Source organism: Rattus rattus, chromosome 4 (genome assembly GCF_011064425.1).
Source record: "Rattus rattus isolate New Zealand chromosome 4, Rrattus_CSIRO_v1, whole genome shotgun sequence".
NCBI classification, from domain to species: Eukaryota; Metazoa; Chordata; class Mammalia; order Rodentia; family Muridae; genus Rattus; species Rattus rattus.
In genome coordinates, this window is record NC_046157.1 from 109,731,320 (window position 1) to 109,750,370 (window position 19,051).

General features: G+C 42.9%; 1 protein-coding gene across 2 annotated transcripts in view; it reads right to left on the reverse strand.

Annotated features, from left to right (window-relative positions):
- Prim2 (DNA primase subunit 2) overlaps positions 1-19,051 on the reverse strand; it is a 198,658-nt gene that overhangs the window by 7,327 nt on the left and 172,280 nt on the right. For both annotated transcript variants that reach the window (XM_032900882.1, XM_032900883.1), the window contains exons 12-13: positions 16,209-16,291; positions 3,357-3,425 (exon numbers count right to left, since the gene is read on the reverse strand). In XM_032900882.1, the coding sequence (XP_032756773.1) occupies positions 3,357-3,425; positions 16,209-16,291 (152 nt within the window). The remainder of the gene's footprint in view (positions 1-3,356; positions 3,426-16,208; positions 16,292-19,051) is intronic.

Genomic DNA, 19,051 nt, shown 5'->3' on the forward strand with positions numbered 1-19,051 from the left:
ATTAACGAGTTCATTTTCAAGACTTGCACTTAAGTGAATTTCATCACTGAGACCTGAGGAAAATGAACCCAGAGGTTTATAGGGGAGGGAGATGGGATGGCAGAAAGTGAGTAATAAAAATAGATTCTATTTTTACTCTATAAAAATAACGAATGGAGATACCTGCATTTAAAAATCTATAGTAATAGACCTGGTGAATACAAACAACCTTCTTATATCACTGATTCGCACACAGCCTAAGCCATGCCATTCCTCGGTATGAAAGGGTTTAGATGCACATCTTCAGATTTTAAAGTGGGCAACTGTAGCTCTAGTTGTGCTGGACCCCACGAAGGCACGTTTAAGAACTCGGTGAGCTGGGTGTGACTACTCACTTGGTACAGTGCTTGCTTATTACCCCATACTCAGAAGGTAGAGGCAGGGGGATGAGGAATTCAAGGTCATGCTTGGGCTACATAATAACTGAGGCCAGTCCAAACAAAATAAACAACAACAAAACCAAAAGGGGGGGATAATTTAGTATAACTCAATTTTAAACCTAATTTATTTTTAAAAATTAAAGATGAGATAGAGGATCTTTTTTACTTAAGATTCACAAACAACTGAGAGCATAAATGAAATTAAGTCTCGAGCAAACAAGCAAAGCACGGCACTAGGTCCTAACGTGTAGTGGTCTCCTCTGATTAAAATATTCCTTTTGAGAGGGAGACCTGTGAGACAAAGGATGCTAGAATGCATGTTGGGGGGGGGGGTACGACACACAACAGTTTGTTCTAAGGGAAAGCTCCTTCAGACACACATGTTAAAAGGGATGAAATATGCCACCCTGCAGGGAAGCTCCTTAAACCCAGGAAGTAAATGATTTGGTAAGCTTCAGGAAGTCCCTGAAATTGACCAGAGTTGCTGGGCCCTCTTCCTCTCTAAGCACATATAAGCTATTAGCACTGCTCAGAGACTATCAGAGAAACTGAGATTTCTGCAAAAAGCAGGTAAGCTAAGCTGACCAGAGGAAGTCAAGGCCAGCCAAGGGACCTAAAAAAGGCTGAGACCAAAGGTGTCACCCGGGACAGTATAAAGTGCTGAGTTGCCTGCAGTGTGCAGTGTGTTCCAGGTTCCCTACGTCTATACTCATGCTGGGGTGGGCTTTGGTGATGTCACTCTTTGAGTGATCTCTGCTCATTAGTAACCGTCACCTATATTCCTGTGTAACCCCAATAAAACTCACTGGTTCACCAAGTTGGACTTTGGTGTCATCCACACATTGGTCTGTTTTTGTTTCCCTGTTTGGGTGAATGTACATTTGTCCCCATCTTCCAGGGAACTGCCACAGAAGTGCTCAGGGAACAGGACATTCAAGGCTGGTGCTGACCCGGGAACACTACACAGGCGCTCAGGGAGCAGGGCATTCAAGGCTGATGCGGAGAAGCCCTGACATAGGATGTTATGTGGGTCCTGTCATGATCAAGCTAAAGAAACTTTGTTGTTGCTTACAGTTTTTATGACAAAGACTTCAGATTTTACAAAAATAATGTGTTTTATGCCAAGGGTAATATTTTCCAATTAGATGTAGCAGACAGGATTCATGGTGGGCCCATCTCGAGCTCTAGATGTTCCTTTGGTCACTGGAGGCAGGTTGAGTGAATCTCTTGGAATCAGTTTTCTATACATAAGCCATACTCTGTGAGTTAGATCTGCTAACCTTGAAAGTGCCTCAGTGTTTAGCATTTTCCTGTCTAGAATCACCTCAAGATTTCTTTCAACTCGACTACCAGATACAGAACGTGGTTAGGCTATCAGACCTTTCCTGACTTAGATAGCCCAGGTTCAAATCCATGTTCCATTCCAACAAGAACATCCCCAGGCTGCCCCACTTCTCTATGCTGTGTTCATTAAGGTATTACAATGGTGCCCGGCTTAGAGAACTTAGTGATATGCCTGGTATGCACTAAGGGTTCCACAAAGGTAGGCTCATATTATTTATCATTTTAGTTATTGAAAAGACAATTTTACTATGAACACTTATAATAAAGAAATCCAACAATTATAGAAGGCAGAATTTGTAAAAATATTTTGACAACTTAATGGAGAATATAAATATAAAATTTAGCACAGTAGCTGATAATGAGTTCAACAATGCAGTGACTTTCTGGGAGGCTGAGGACAACATCACACTCCACAGCAGCGCACATAAGGCTTCAGTGACAAACTATTTCCGAGGTGCACGGACCTCCAGAGCCTACTCTTAGATGTGTGTTCGGGGTTTGGAATCCACATCCAAATTAGTGGTTATGAATGAGGGGCCAGTGGGCTGGATTTGTGCTAGAGATGTTTTCTGTTGGTCTGCATAGAGCTGTGAATTTTGTCTACATGAATGCCTGTAGCAGGGCATATGTTCTCCGTGTACCACTTCTCTCCCAGCAGCAGCCAACCTCACCTTTCTGAGTTACTTACCCTGTCCTCGCAGGCCGCTTGAGCCTGTGGTTCTTGCTTTCCACATTTCAAGCCAGAAGAGCTCATTACTAAGGAAGCAGGTAAGATCATCATCCCATATCTTGACTTCCTTACAGTTACATGTAACTGTTTACATGTTACATGCAGTTACATGTGAACAATGGTTCTACATACAAACATATGAGACCATTAGACTACTATCAAATATATCGGACTTTCTTTGTAGAAGATGAAAAGTGCCGTGGGTTCTTCTGGACAGGAAGAGCTAAGGTTCCAGATCTAACCATGTTGCAGAGTTGGCAAACTGAGACTCTGGCCCTCTTTACAGTTCAGTGGCTCTTGACCTTCCTAATGCTGCGACCTGTTAACACAGTTCCTCATGCTGTGGTGACCCCCAACCATAGCATTATTTTCATTGCTGCTTTATAACTGTAATTTTGCTACTGTTACAAATCATAAATATCTGTATATTCCAATGGTCTTAGGCAACCCCTTGAAAGGGTCATTCAACCAAAGGGGTCATGATCCACAGGCTGAGAACTGCTGTTAAGGACAAAGTTCTGTAAGTTCACAGCTATGATTACATATTTTCTATGACAGCTACTGCAATGTTGTGGCACAGTTGTTGAGTTGTGAAGACATCATAAAGCCTAAAGGTTTTCCAATCTGCCTCTTCACAAAATCCTTAACAACCTTGAACCTAGGTGGGTACGGCTGCAGTGTGGTAAGATCCTCTTATGACACGTCTTCCTCACAGTATTTCTGGTTTCGTACAGCCCATCTTAGTTGTTTGGCCCTTTTCTAAACCTTGTAAGTTACTCAACACATGTCATTATAAAAGCACCACACAAAACAGAGCGACAAGTCACATCCGATCCATCTGTGAAGTCAGACAATTTACTCACATTGTGCGTCATCTCGAAGTACTTCTGACAGGCCACCTGGTAATGATTCCCCTTTACCAAATCCAAAATCTAAAATGAATGGGGAAGGAAAGGAAGAAAGAAAAGACACACGTTACGTTTCTTCTAAGCCACTGCAGCCGGCCGCAGTTGCTGGCCTTCTCATAATCTCCATCCCAAAGAGGAAACTCAATGAATAAATCATGCAGTGTGCTCCTGCAGCCAGGGCAGCACAATGATGCTGAGATTATCCAGGGGTGGTGCAGCTCAGCTTTAGAACACAGACAGCAAGGGAGAGTGAGTGAGCCTCCCGACCTGCCGCCCATGGCTTTTCATAACATTGCTTTGACAAGAGGAGAACAGATCCTGGTATTCTGAGTCTGATGTTTACTATCAGCACATCATATTGCAAGATCTTTAAAAAACCAAAACCAAAAATGTGTAGCTATGAATATAGTAATCTGATAATGGAGGCAAGAAGCAACCAGATGCACTCCTGACTTACTTTCATATCACCTGTGTATACAGACTGCACTAACACTGCTGCAAATCCATGGGAAAACTGAACTGAAACGCTCTAGACCAGCGTAGAGAGGCATCGGCTTCCCTTCAGTCGGATTGTCTTTTGTGTAATGAGGTTGCATCTAGTAATAGCTGAGCGGAACATGAGAATGAAGAGCCTATTCCGAGTGTCTATTAGGAATGCCATTCTGTCTTTTGTAAACACAATTTGCCTTCCAATCCTACTTCACACAGTCTCGTCAGGACGGTGTAAGTGCCATCCTTATCAGTAGAGTGCACTGGTAAGTTGAAACCCGTGAAGTTTCATGGTCCTCTGACATGCCCAAATAAATAAAATATATATTTGAGCCATTTAGCAAGCACAGAAAAATGCTGGAATTAAGAGATAAAGTCATGACAGGAAACAGAACTCTAGAGAAAGTTAATTTGTACCCTCTTTCAAAGGGCTAACCTTCCTCCTGCCACAAAAGAAAGGAACACAGCCTGGAAGTCTGGGTACTCCCATCATGGAATATCACACGAGAAAATCACAGTTGTAAAAGGGGCATCTCGTACCAGCTAGATTTTGTTAAAGGATTGTTTTCTTCTGATGGTCTTATACCCAAATTCTGTATCACCTTCGATTATCATTCACCTGAAAAATTTGTGTAAATGTCAACCTGTCACAGAACCTAGGATTCTGTCTACCTCTATGACACATTTTTCTTTAATTAGAGAAAAATAAAGAATAAATTAATCAATTAAAAAATGACAATAAATATAAAAATAAAGTCACAAATTGTGTAAGTCATACCAACACTTTGAGCTTATACCCCAACGCTTCTCCACACCCATTAACGCTGTGGAATGATGACCCTGCAATTAATTACAGATCAACAATAACAGACTAACATATCTGGGCTGTCATTTTGAAGACTTCAAATGCAAATTTAAGATTTGATGCCATAAATTACCTGAAGATGAAATTAATCCACAGATAAAGCTGAACCATGTGGTCTATTTATGTCCCTTTCATGTAAAATTAAAACAAGGAACTGACGCAGTCCACAACTGGCTGGTTCTGACATCAATGGACGATCAAGATATCCCCTTCGGACCAGTCTGACCCAGGTAACCCATGATTAAGACTCTTAACGCGACAGCGTAGCTTAAGTCAAGTAGTCAGTTAAAGCTACCCCGTTTGGGTGGTTATTTACGTGTAAAAAGGTGAAAGATAAGACAGAATGAGGGAAATGTTTTGTTGTTGTTTGCTTTTAGTTTAGTTCAGGTTATGAGCACCATTGTCGCTACCATCACCCACCCTACAAAACAGACTCTTCTGTAACAAAAATATTTTGGTTTGAAATTGCTCGTCCATTTTGAAAGACCCTTCCTAATCACAGCACAGTATATGTGAGATGAACAAAAGATTTGTTTAACTTTCAAGGTCTGATGAAAGCAGAGGCAATATTGGTTTTTTTGTAGTTGTTACTATTTGTTTTCTGGCAAGAAAAACTGACAAGTTTAGGATAAAAGAGACGAAGCAGAGGAAGTTTAAAAACAAATGCATGGAGGAAAAGTGAACCAAGGTGAACCCCAAGAGATGGAGTACTCTGAAGCAATAGGGGAGCACTGTCAGATGCTGCTTTCATTTCAGAGGAGAAACACATCCTGTTCAAACAAAGATGCCTGGGGGTCTCATTAGGGACAGGTCAGTTTTAAGAAGAATTAAGAAATCATGTATAGCTTAGTCTAGTTTTCTATAGAGGACTATAGAAACAATTTAGATGCTTTCAAAACTAAAGCGAAAATACGATGTCACCTAAGAACGCAGTTAAGAGTCCAGACTCTGATCTATACTGCAGAGATGCAGGCCCAGGCCAGCAGGTGATGCCCTGGGACTGAAGTGAACTGACTCTCTCCAGCCCACACTCCTGACTGTAAAGGACAGCTAGGGACAGAGGGCATTTCTCCGGGCTCTGGGCCTGGCTGGTGGGAAGTACTCAGACTTGAAGCATTTCCTAACAGGCAAGCACTGTCTCTAAGAGGCAGACACTTCATGGGGAAACGCCCAAATAGGATGGGTTCTGATGCTTTACAACAGAGCACTACGCGTCACTCAAAACCACCCTTCCCAAACACTTTCCTAAACGCAGTGAAACATTTCTTTTGTAAGAGAATTACTTGAACTCTACAACAACAAGACACAAGGCACATACAAAGCCTTTCCATTTTCATTTATTAACTGTACAAATGACTTTTACTATGACACTTGGTATATGCACATAACATCCTCTGGTCATCTTCTGTTCCTTAATGTCCTACCCTGCTCCTGTCTCCCACTGTCTCCCTCCATGTTCATGCGTTACCTGCACTGCTCTTTTATTTAATCCTGATTGTTATCTATACATGCACATAGCCTTATTTATGTGCACGCACATGGCCTTATCAATACAGTGTTTAGTCCGCTTACTGCTGCTTGTATGTATACGCTTTAAGGGATGACACTGGGCATTGGATAATAGGTTAAGGGGCTCATCCCTGGGGAGACTGATTTACCCTCTCTTGGCAGCCATTAAATGCCTGTATCTCTTCATCTAGTGGTGGTGCTGTGTGTGTGTGTGTGTGTGTGTGTGTGTGTGTGTGTGTGTGTGTGTGTGTGTATGGGGTAAGGGCACAGTTATGGCACACACAGCTGTAATGCTAACATCCTGTGTATAGAATTTGACAGGTGATTCCAATGTGATAGCATTTGCCTATGTAGTGCGACATGATTCAGGTTTGTTCTTAATTTGGTTGAATTTTTCTGACATGAACGTCACTATTAAACACTGTGTTAAGATGGTCAGTGAGACAGGCATTGACAAACAGCTGGCAGACTGAGGGACTTCCAGGCAGGAAATACAAAGTTAGAAATAGAAGAGAAAACCAAGATATGCCCCAAATAAGTTTGTGATAAAAAGCACAATTAGAAGTTCAAGAAATCAAAGAGAGGCCTAAGACAGACTCTGAGGAGCAGAATTTGGGTCAGAATCAGTGTTCCTAAGAACTGAGACAGACAGATGATACAGTCAGGCACAGTGCTTCTGAACAGTGTTCTCTTTCCAGCATAAAGTCTCAGGAGCACAAAAAGATCACTTCCTATATTAGAGCATCCTGTGTGAGCGCATGCTGTGTGAGTGCGTGCTGTGTGAGCGCACCCTGTGTGAGCGCGTGCTGTGTGAGTGCGTGCTGTGTGAGTGCACCCTGTGTGAGCGCACCCTGTGTGAGCGCACCCTGTGTGAGCGCGTGCTGTGTGAGTGCGTGCTGTGTGAGCGCGTGCTGTGTGAGCGCGTGCTGTGTGAGTGCACCCTGTGTGAGTCCACTCTGTGTGAGCGCGTGCCATATTAGTGCGTGCTGTGTGAGTGTGTGCTGTGTGAGTGCACAAAGTATGAGTGCATACTGCAATGAGTGCATGCCCTATTAGTGCACACCGTATTAGTGCACATTGTGCTGCCATAACAGGATGCTCAAAAATGGGTACCCTTGGGCTGGAGAGATGGCTCAGAGGTTAAGAGCACTGACTGCTCTTCCAGAGGTCCTGAGTTCAATTCCCAGCAACCACATGGTGGCTCACAACCATCTGTAATGGGATCTGATGCCCTCCTCTGGTGTGTCTGAAGACAGCTACAATGTACTCATATATACTAAATAAATAAATCTTTTAAAAAAAAAAATGGGTACCCAATTTACAACAGGTTTATTAGCTCACCATTTTGAAGGCTAATGGCCCAAGTTAGTGTAGTTGTTTCAGTTTGGCATGTAATGAGGATGAAATGGAAGAAAGTTATCATATGGCAAGAAAGGAAGCCCCAAAAGACTCAAAAAGTCAGCACAGCCCAATCTCACGGGACTGTCAGTCCTTCCTAGAGGGTGCCTAATTACCTTTACGAACTGTCTTCGCTAGGCCAGACTCCTCACGTGCTCACCACGGTGAGCCTAAGCTTGTGCAAACACTGAAACCACATGCAGACCATGTACTTCCGAGGATGGCAGGCAGAGATGGGCGTACATATGGATTGGAAACAGAGCAGGTCAAGGGGACACAGTGCACGCAAGAGTGGGAGCTCATGTAGGGAGGATAGAAAGGAGTAGGCAGTGAGAGGAGGGAGTCGAATGGGGGAGTGGGACAGAAAGCCAGAGAAATGAGGGAAGTGCCCTGAAGTCTGCAGCCTGGTCCTCCAGTGGCTACTGTAGCACAGAGGGTCCTTCAACAGCCGTGGCAAATCTCTCCAGTGTTACTGTGCTACTCAGAAAGACCCTAGAAAACTCGACCTCCTCTTGCAGACAGCACTAATTCCAAAGAGCAGTTCCCTGAAAGCCGGAAGGAAACAAGCCACAGGCACTCTTACGCCTGCCCAACAAGTTTTCTAATTATGCCCTAGAAAAATATAACCAGGCTGAACAATCACACCAATCTTGGAAACAAAATTCCCAGAGAAAACATTTCCATGGAGATCTAAGAATGTTGCTCAAATGGTGGTAAGACTTTTGGTTTTCCACGCAGGTGTTTACGGAGTAAAATTTCGATGCCACAGCGTTGCCGCTGCAGCCTGGCTCTCAGTGACACAGGAGGATGGTGTTTATGTCATATATATGCCCTGGTTTCCCCCTCAGCTTTCATTTATCCTCTGCTAAGCAAATAAAATCCACCAAGAAGAATTCTAAACTTTAAATAATGAAATAATTCAGCTTTTGATCTTAACAAAAAAAGCCCATCAGTTTGTATTTGCTGTATTAGCAAAGGAAATTAATTCTACTGTAGCCTCGGGACAAGATACTGGGTATTTCCCTAAGAGAATTATTCTTCACATCTCTCTTTTAGCATTATTTTTTCTTATTTACATTTCTTTCTTTATAATATATTTTGATCAGGTTTGCCCTTCCTCTAGCTCCTCCAGGTCCTCTCCCTACCCACATAACTTGTGCTTCTCATCTCGCTTCCTCTGTCCCTATCCCTTTCCCCAAACAAAACACCGAGCACACAAAAACCAATCAAACAACAAATTAATAAAGACAAATACTCATCCGCCCACCCTCCAAGCCCACAAAGTTAGCTTTGTGTTGTCTGAGTACTCCAGAGTGTGAGGACGGTCTGGAGTGTGGCTGATTTACCCAGAGACTCAATGGGAGAAAATGTGTCTTCCCTGTCCCAGCAAGAATCAGTTACAAATGGCTTCTCTGTTAGGGTGGGACTTTGTGTTCACCTACCGTCTCGGTGCTAGGATTTCTCTGGTTTAGAACCCGCTGCTACAGTCTGTGTAGCCCAGGCTAGCTTCAAGCTCATGGCCCTTCTGCTTCAGCCTGGTAAGGCATCCTAGTAAAGTGGCATATACCCAAGATGTCTCTGATGACAGATGAAGTAGCCGCCTATCTGATTTGAATGACTATGATCTCTGACTGAGCTGTGCCAGCCGATCCAACATAGGATGTTCACCAACACGGGTGGGAAACCACACAGACGAGAGAAATGACCATAGATACCAGTGCACAGAACACGTTCCAAGCCTAACTGAGCGCAGGTGCAGCTTCCTCCCACCATTTACTCCGGTGTCGGCCAGTGACACTCAGGGACTGCTTGGCAGCAGAGCGCTGCCACCTGCCCACCTTGGCCCCGGTGACTGGCGCAGTGCACACGCACAGGCACACACGCTGCACCCAGCAATTAGACGTGCAGCTCCCGTGTGTGACTCAAGGTCATCATGTGTCTCACTGTAGAAGCAACAACAACCTTGCTTCTCCTGAAAAGCTCAACCTTTCAAGACTCGGACCGCACAGACTTCCCACTCCCCTTCTACCCTTCCTTATTTTGAAAGGAAAGCTTGGCAGAGAGAGGTACGGAGTGTGGAAGTCGCCTGCACATACTGCTCTGCTTCTGTTCCTCACACACCTGCCGTGCCACCTCTGCTGTGGCCTTCACCAGAACAAGGCCACGTTTCTGTTTTCAGTTGCTTAGTAACGTCGCATGTCAAGAACGTTACCGTCTCATTTGTTGCAGTTTGGAGTCGATTTTACTTTGAGGTGTCTTTACGACCTCCCTTTTGCTCTCCACTGCTCGGCCCCCATCATTTTCTCTGACAATCAGGCTTCTTGATTTTCCCTTACGACAGACCCACACTGTCACCAGAGTTACTCCTAAAAGCCAGCCCCTCTCCTGTATTCCAGCACCCACCATGACATTAGCTCCATAGGGGAGGTCTCAGTAGTGTCACCTCTCACGATATTGCTCGTGTCTTCAACAGCAACTGGGATAGCGTCACCTCCATGTTACTATTAAGGGTTTGGAAGTAAGTGTGTGGGGAAAGGGCGTATGCTTCACACTGTCTATGTGGCCGTCAGAGGACAGCTGACTGTGGAGCTGGGTCTCTCCTTCCACATTTCATATGGATTCTGGAACGAAGCTCAGGTCAGCACGCACGTGTGACAAGTATCTCTGCCTGCTGAGCCACTGTGCCAGCCAAATGGCTGTTCGTCAGCACTGGATGAATGTGGTTTTGTCTCTGTCCTCATTTCCTGCCACAGGGGAAAGTCCAGCTCAGTGATTTGAACACCACCCTCCACGTGACAGACTCCCTTCGGCTCTCTTTGGGATCTCTGATGCCTCCATTCACTGATTTTTATCAGAGAATTTCTCAATCTTTATTACAGCAAAACAGGTACCAAAAAATTCTTACAAAGCCATTTAAACTGTTGTCTCAAGAACTGAATTTCTCAGTGCACTGATGTCAGTGTGCTGTGTTTTGGAAACATCAACAACTTAATGAGCTAGGAGCTGGAGGAAGGATGACTGAGGACACGGGTGACCTGACTGCTTAGAGGTAAGGCAGGTGGGAGTGTGACCCGCAGCCCCAGCGCGGACCCACCAATTTCTGCTCTGGTTTGGACGCTTTCCCGTTTGTCCTGAGGAAAAAGCTGGCAGTTCAGAACTGTTACCCATGAGCGTTACAGGCATGTGAAAGACACTGACACGGATTTCATGGTTAAAAGATGAATTGTATCTAATGGATATGCTCGTATAATAGAAAGAGAGGCCACACTTAAAGCCGGCCACTTAAGAGCTTTCCAAGGATGAAGGGGTTAAAAGGTGCATATGCATTATATGCATGCATATATGTATTACGTGTGACATACAGACACTTCAGACAGACAGGATTATCTAACAGGAACAGCATTGTAAAACTGATGGTAAACATCATAGATCTAAAGTGGGTGAGAGCAGAGAAGATTAAGAGTCTCAAGTATTTGCCTTAGGAATACAGTTAGGTAACTTTCTATTAAAGCCTGTTTCTCCAAAACGGATGGGGCTTTTGACAGAATACTCTGTAAACAGAATACTCTGTAAAAATGGTCACAAGAACAACTAAGAAAAGCAGCTTTACGGCTACAGTAGACTTGGATTTATGTGACAGTACCAAACACCACTCTATCTGTACCTATCTGAATCGGTATCTATAAATACTATTGTATCAAAGTTCCTGACAGAAAGTATCCACAGAATAGTTAAATATATAACTATTTTAAAAAGAAGTCACATGCTTTCATCAACAAAGGCAAATGTTATTCAACTTCATGTGTGACTTTTCCTTGAATTATTTATCTTGAATAATGTTTTTAAAAAATTAAATAACATCTGTGGCCTCTAAAAAGAAAAATGTATTTTAAAAATCAAATTAAATATTTGATGATTTTGTCACAAAACCAAAAAACGTAATCCCGGGTATCTCCTCTACTGCAGCTCTGTGACTCCTGATGGAAGAGACAAATGAAACTTAGACTCCGACTAAGGAGTGCCCAGTGCTGCTGTCCAGTCAGACACTGCCCTCGGTGTTGGAGACTGGACACCATCACCCACTGCTGGGAGCTCCTTATCTGACAACGTAGCAACGGTGTTCCCTCCACAGTTCCGATTTATACGCCCATAAACAAGGAGCCGTGAGATTTTACTGGGGCACGTCTCAGCTCTGCCATGAAACCCTGCCACAGTTATTTTGAAGCCTTTTAAACTGTCCATTTAAAAGGACTTCTTCATTAAAAGTCAATTATCAGCTTAGAATTAACAGGGTCAGTAACTGCCTGAAAGTGTTTGGACTGTGAAAAACAGGTTCACTAGCCTCCCCCAAAACACAAAGAACACACTGTTCCACACTCGATGGCTTTGACGTCACTCCTTAAATTTCTTGGAAGCACTAATCAGATCCACTTTAGAGATAATTAATGGTTATGCTAAATCAAAATTCCAAAACAAATATTCCTTCTCTATTGAAAAACACTACAATGAAAAAGAAATTAAAGACAATCATAAATAGTGTGACTTCTACCAACGAACATGCAAATGAGTTTATTTGTAAATCTGTCAGTTGTAGAAAGCCAAACGCAAGTGTGTGCAGAAACAAATACTAAGTAAGGTACAATGTCGCTCTGATAATGAAAAGTCTGGAGTGCTCAAAGCTCAGAGATCACCATGGAGACCAGGGCTCTCCAACATGGTATAGCTCAAGGCATGGCTGGGATTTTACATTTTCTACAGCCACACATAAAAACTCAAATGAAATGGACAAAATTATGCCACAAATATGCCACAAATAGTATCATTTCTAGCAGCAATTAACCTAAAATATGACTAAGCTACTTTACAGTGCTTTTCTATACAAATGTTTAGGAAGCGTGTTCAACACCCATAGCCAATGGTACACAAGAGCTGACTCCAACGGCTTGAGAGCAAGCTCTGCCCAGCTCCACACAGCACCATAACACTGTTGGCTCGATGAGTGACAGTCACACCAGAGAAATGAGTAAATACACCCAAGCCTTTCAAGAGCTGCTTTACTGACACACTGCCTTTTGAGACACCCCAAATTGGAGAAATCAATTCAACAGCTAGTTAGCCCACCCCAATAAGTCATTAATACTACAACTGAAGTACACAGAGTACCACCTGCCATACCAGGCTATGAACACAGGTCCTCCCTGTGGTGGCTGTTCTTGGTTGTCAACTTGACTACATCTACAATTAACTAAAACCCTGTGAGGAATTTTTGCTTAATTTGAAATAGGAAGATTTTCTAATCCAGTTCTTTGAGATAGGAAGACATACCTACACACCTTTTTTTTTTTTAACTTTAAGAACTGCTCACTGCCCCCCTCCCAACACCCCCTCCCGCAATTCTTCTCTCTCCACCATGGCATAGCAAGTCTCTTTGAGGCTGGGTGCATCCTTCTACTGAGGCCAGACAAGACAAGGCAGTCAGCCACCTGGAAGAACATGTCCCATGTAGAGGCAACAGCTTTTGGGATAGCCCCTGCTACAGTTGTTCTGAACCCATATGAACACCAAGCTGCACATCTGCTACATATGTGCAGGAAGGCCTGGGTTAGTTGACTCTGTTGGTCTTCCTGTGGAGTTCCTATCCCCTCAGGTGCTGCAATCCTTCCTCCAGTTCTTCCATAAGGGTCCCCAAGCTTTATCCACTGTTTGGCTGTGGGTGTCAGCAACTGTCTGAGTCAGCTGTTCAGTGGCTGCTCTCAGAGGACAGCCATGCTAGACTACTGAGAAGACACACCTTTAATCCAGATCTTCTGAGCTGGGAAGCCCACCACTAATCTGGACCACACCTTCTGCTGGAAGTCTATATAAGGCAGAAGGAGGCTCGTGTTCTGGGCCTGCTTGCTCTCACCTAGCTAGCAAGTCCATTACTTTATTGGCCTAGTCCTTCAGGATTCCAGTCTCTACTGAAAACCAGCTGAGACATCTAGTCTCATGGACAGAAAAACTACTGAATTCTTAGAACTTCTGTTCATAGCCAGCCACTGTTGGATTAGCTATACCATAGCCTGTAAGTTGATTGTAATAAATCTCCCTCCTATATATAGAGAGATTCATTCTGTAAGTTCTGTTACTTTACAGAACCCTGAGAAATACATTCCCTCTGCTCCTATTTCTATTCTGACTTTATTAGTCCCACTCCCTCTTAGCCTGACAGCAGTAGCCAGAATCCTGTCCTGGCTTTCCCCAGCCTCAGAAGAGCTGACTTCAGCATCAGGCACCACCTGAAGCTTACTACGTTATCAGGAATTGTCACATCCAGGACTCCTCGCTTTCTAATAGTCTTTCAAATCTTACAATTATACCTGGAAACTGTTGTCTTAGCTTCTCTAATTAGATATAAAACCACTTTCTCTGCTGTTCTAATTTCCTTACACCGAAAACTCAACTCCTAAACTAACTAGTTCTTCTGAGATGCCCATATTTGCTTATGTACTGTGTCAGGAGACAACACAGGAAAAGCTAAAAACTAGCAGGTGATCTTCCTGAGATGGGTCACCTTGAATTAAAATCTACAGCAAATTTCCCCCAGTAGGCAAGGCCCAGGAAAAATTCATTAGGAAAGATTCCTGCTATTAATATGCTTTTGCTGTCATTATTAAACATATATAACAATCACTAGATATTAGTCCACCCTTTTGAACTGATCTCTGCTGAACAAGGAAGATGTACTGTCTTGTAGTGATGCTATATAGACAAATAGGTGATTCTTAATCCTAAATGATGATGCTATAAGAACTCCTAAAGTTATATTAGTAATTATTAATCTCTTTCATAAGGGACTGCTATTAGGTTCTCTCTGATAATCAAAACTGCAATGAGAACTCTGCCAGTCTCCACGTATCATGAGTTAACTGCTTCTGAGGTAGCAGGCATCTACTACTCAGAGCACATCCCAAGAGACTGTAGAACCATTAACCAAAGGTCATAAAAAGGGAACTAACAATTTACTGTATGTGCAAGGACAGAAGATAAAATACTGACTGGGTTTATCTATACAAACCTTCACTAACACCATGGTCACAAAACTTATGGTCTTTAACTCTCCATGAACACGTTGAGCTTGGGACAGATGGCAGATGTTTAAACAGATAATTAGTCCTGATAGATATGCATGTAAACATTCTGTGTAAACTTCTTATTCGATTTATGATTTGAATTTGTGTGTAAACCTGTGATGAACGTTTTACCCTGTAGTCATGTGTCCTGAAAGATGTTTAAGTGCTGAGGACAGGAGAGGAGAACATTCTCCTTATCCCTTTTTCCCTTAGCACCTTATTCCCTTTCCTCCTTACTCATGCCCTTATCCCCCTTTTCCTTAGAGAGCTTCCATAGGAAACATTTCACAACTTAGAAATAAAATGCTAACATCGCTTTTCAAAGTGTTTTTTATTCCTGTGACTTCAACTAGCAGCCTGGAAGTTAGAGCCTCACAGTTCCTGTGGAGATAGAACAAAGCTACTCTACTAAACCTCCAACTGCTTTATGACGAGGTACTAAACAGTTTCTCACCTCAGAGGAACTCAGAAGGCAGGTCAGCTACTGCAACAAGTACAACAAGAAAGAATAGCTGGGGCTCCCCCCACCCCTTAGTGGTTCTGTCATCATCACTAGCTTGAATGCCAATCTTTTATTCATGAAATCTTGCTTCTGATCCCTGACTCCTTGATCAGCTCTTTCAGAAAGTCCTTCCTAGACTCCAGACAGCCTGTAGACTTTCTCCTTGCCTACAATAAGTACCTCAGAACTGAACAAGCAAGCTGAGTTAACCAGGCTCAATCTAAACTTAGGACAGTAGTACAGTCCTAAGTATTTTTTTTTTCAAATAAAAAAATAACTGTCTAAGAATGGACCATGACTTTGATGTCCCAGCCTTTTCTAGGACCAGGAAGGAGAGGCTCCTTCAGCTCTCGCAGAATCCAAAGCAGGTCCGGGCTGCACGGTAGACAATGGTCCTAACAGCATCAAAGTTCTTTTTAAAAGACAGACTTACTAAAAGATGTAACTTCTTAATTATTCTGTTTATAGTTTATGCAATTTACTTTGTAAATTCTTAACAAAACAAAGTATTTTTAAAACAATCAGCTGCCATCAGACATTAAACCAAGCACCACTAATGCCTACAAGAACACCCATGCACTGCACAGCGTCTTATCATTTCCTCGGAAACAACCTTCCAGAATGGAAGACTGTCATGGATTTTCAGCATCATCAATAAACCTCAAGACATTAAACACTTATGCTCTTAAATGAGGCCTTCAACAGATAGAGGAAAACAAGTTATAGGGCGAGATTGCTGTGGTCCTTTCTCCCTGGAGAAACAAAACTGTAGCATAGCAGACGGAAGATTTCCGAGGAATGGGAACCCGGCTCAGCTCGCCCATCTGGCGTGAGTCCTGATGCAGTGCACAGCATCACTCCTGTAAGCAAGCCTGACCGGATAGAGCAGGAGCTGCCGAGTCACTGAGGTTCCCGAGGAGAAATGGACCTACCTGGCTGATCCCCGAGGCAGGGATCTTGTAGGTCTGCATCTTCTGCTTCAGCAGCTCTGCATCACTGTGACGGAATGGGCACCCTGGCAACAAAACACAAGCCAGCAGAACAACAGGGTTATTTACCAGGATTCAGCACAGTGCCACGCTCGAGTGGCTGCCGAAGGGCCCTTAACTGTCTAACAGCTTATTAATAAAGAGTCAATTGCCTGTAGGTGCAACTGCTTTCCTCTCTCTAAACAAGGATTTAGCTGCTGTGTTGTCAGGATGCTACAGGCTCAAGAGTTACATAAAACAGTGAGGCACTCTCAGGATCACAGGGCCGTTCACTAGGAAGAGGGAAACAGTTTTATCTTGCAGCTCTCTTACCAGAACAGAAAATCACCAAGTAGCCATAACAGTTTACCTAAAATTTGCATACTCTCATATTATAGCCTGAAAATTTTGCATAAAGATGTGGGGGGGAGTTATAGATAATAGAAATAAAATACCCAAACTTAGAGGAACATAAATATATCATCAAATTCAGACATAAATTCTACACCTATCTTGTAAAGAACAGAAGACACATAAGCTATGAAGAATCAGAGCAGTGAAAAACACAGACAATCAGGATCTGTTGGAGAGAAACACTACACATCCTGTATTTTCATCATCACTGTATCTCATGAGCAAATTAAAGAATAGACGACTGGAAATTTACACAAGACAAAACAGACACTGTTTAAACACAGAGTAATACATGGCCAAGCCAACTGGGAGTTATGGCACATTTATATGAAATTAGTGGAAATCAGGGGATTAAAATGTAATGGGAAAGGGCCAGGAAGCCAAAAAATTCATTTATCAAACAGCTTAAGTATAAATAAAGCCTCCTATAGACCTCGAAAACTATGAAAACTGCAAAATGTATAGCACATCCTTTATTCAGACTTAGAGAAATACAAGGAACCATTCTGAGAAAACACATGACATAGTAAAGACTCTGGCATTCCTGGTAGGTCAACCAGGTGTCCGTGGGTGGCTCCACACAAGGCTGACTGGACGAGCTGTACAAATGGAACACGGTGAGTATTTAAAATAAAACCAGAGAGATGAAATAGTGAGGTGAGGAGGGGTGGGTCTGGGAGGAGATGGGGGGTAAGGGTGGGGATGAATGTGATCAAAGAGTGTGACTACATATACGAAATTCTCAAAGAATACAAATATCATATTGCATTTTTTAAAAGAACCTAGCTTTGTAGCATCTAGGTTTACAATACCAACTGACCACAGACACAGACAGATGTTCTCTTAGCTTCATGTTCTCCTTTTGGGTAATAAAAAAAATCACCTCACAAATTTCCTATGAAAACAAACTCCTACATGTTCCTGACGCACACTAAAGAAAGTTGGCAAGGAAAACATCCAAGCTATCGTCTTTATTCTTCAAAGATACAGCAATAAAAATAGGAGAAAACCTCAAGGAGAAAGAAGTGATGATGTGTTTGTAATTATTGGTTATTTCCAGAAGAATTAAGGTGCATAAGAGACAGACAGACAGACAGACAGACAGACAGACAGACAGACAGACAGACAGACACTGACTGGAACCATCCAAATTATACTGGACATAGTGAACAGACCTGCACAAGAGGCCTGAAGGACAAAGCCAGGACAAAACTGCAGAAAACTTGAAGAAGGTTCTTTTCCTGATAGGCTGACTCAGAAGAACTCAGAGAAGTAAGCCAGTACTTGGCCAAGCTGGTGTCATTTTAACAGATGGCATAAACACATTCTCTGTTCCTACTCTTCACTTCAGAGAGAATGGTCTTCAGGGTGAACAAACAAGACAATAAAAGATGGGTGAATGTACCCATACTAACATTAGTGTTAAAAGCCCAGAGCGATAAGTTGTCAGAGACAACAGGCCGGAATAAGTTAGACCTACACAGAGTCATAACTGCTTGGTCAACTATTCTAGACAGTATCAGGTGATGAAGTCAAATCAATATAGGTGACTGATAATTTTATAAATAAGAAAACAAAGAAGGACACATGTCCAGCTTCTGGTTGAACAGATAATGAGGTCAGATGTCTCTTCTCCATCCTTAATAAGACAAAAATACCCTATTTTACCTGAAAAAAAAATATCCAACAACAAAGAAATAGAGTCTCAGGGCATATCAGAGAAGCCTGTAAATGCAGAGATTCCCAACTGATTAAAGAAAAAACATCACAGCCAGTGCCACTGAGCAGAGCCCACTGAGAGTGACTAAAGTCTCAGCATAAACACAGCTCCGAATGGCTCAAAGGACATTAGGATAGCTTTAATACTTCTCTGAGTCTTACATCCAGAAAGTCTACCATCACCTCACAGTGCTTATCACATAAATAAGTAAACCAGGCTTGTATAAAGGGAAGGGGAAGGTAGTTACACTAGAACACTTTCCCAGAAGAAACTGCCTGAACAGAGCCCTTGCCCTGTCTATTGCCACCTGACATCCTTGGGGTAGAGAGGTACCCAGCCAGCCTCTCTCATTCAAGGAGAGAACGCCTGCAAAGCTCTGGAGGGGCTCAGTGTGAAGATGCCCAGGGGGCAGGGATGCTGGGATGAAGAGACCAGGCTTAGAACACTGTGATTCATGTGCTAGAGAAGGACAGCACACAAGAACAGATGGTAGAGTCAGCACAGACACAAATCCCAAGCAGGTTTAAGATTACAGATTAAAAACACTATAGAAATTTGGAATTGGTTCCCTGCCTGCTGCCTCTGAGATGCACCTCTTACTAGTATACATACTGTGACACCCGGGATGGACAACAACTGTTAGGAAAACAGAGATGGAAAACAAGCTGACCCA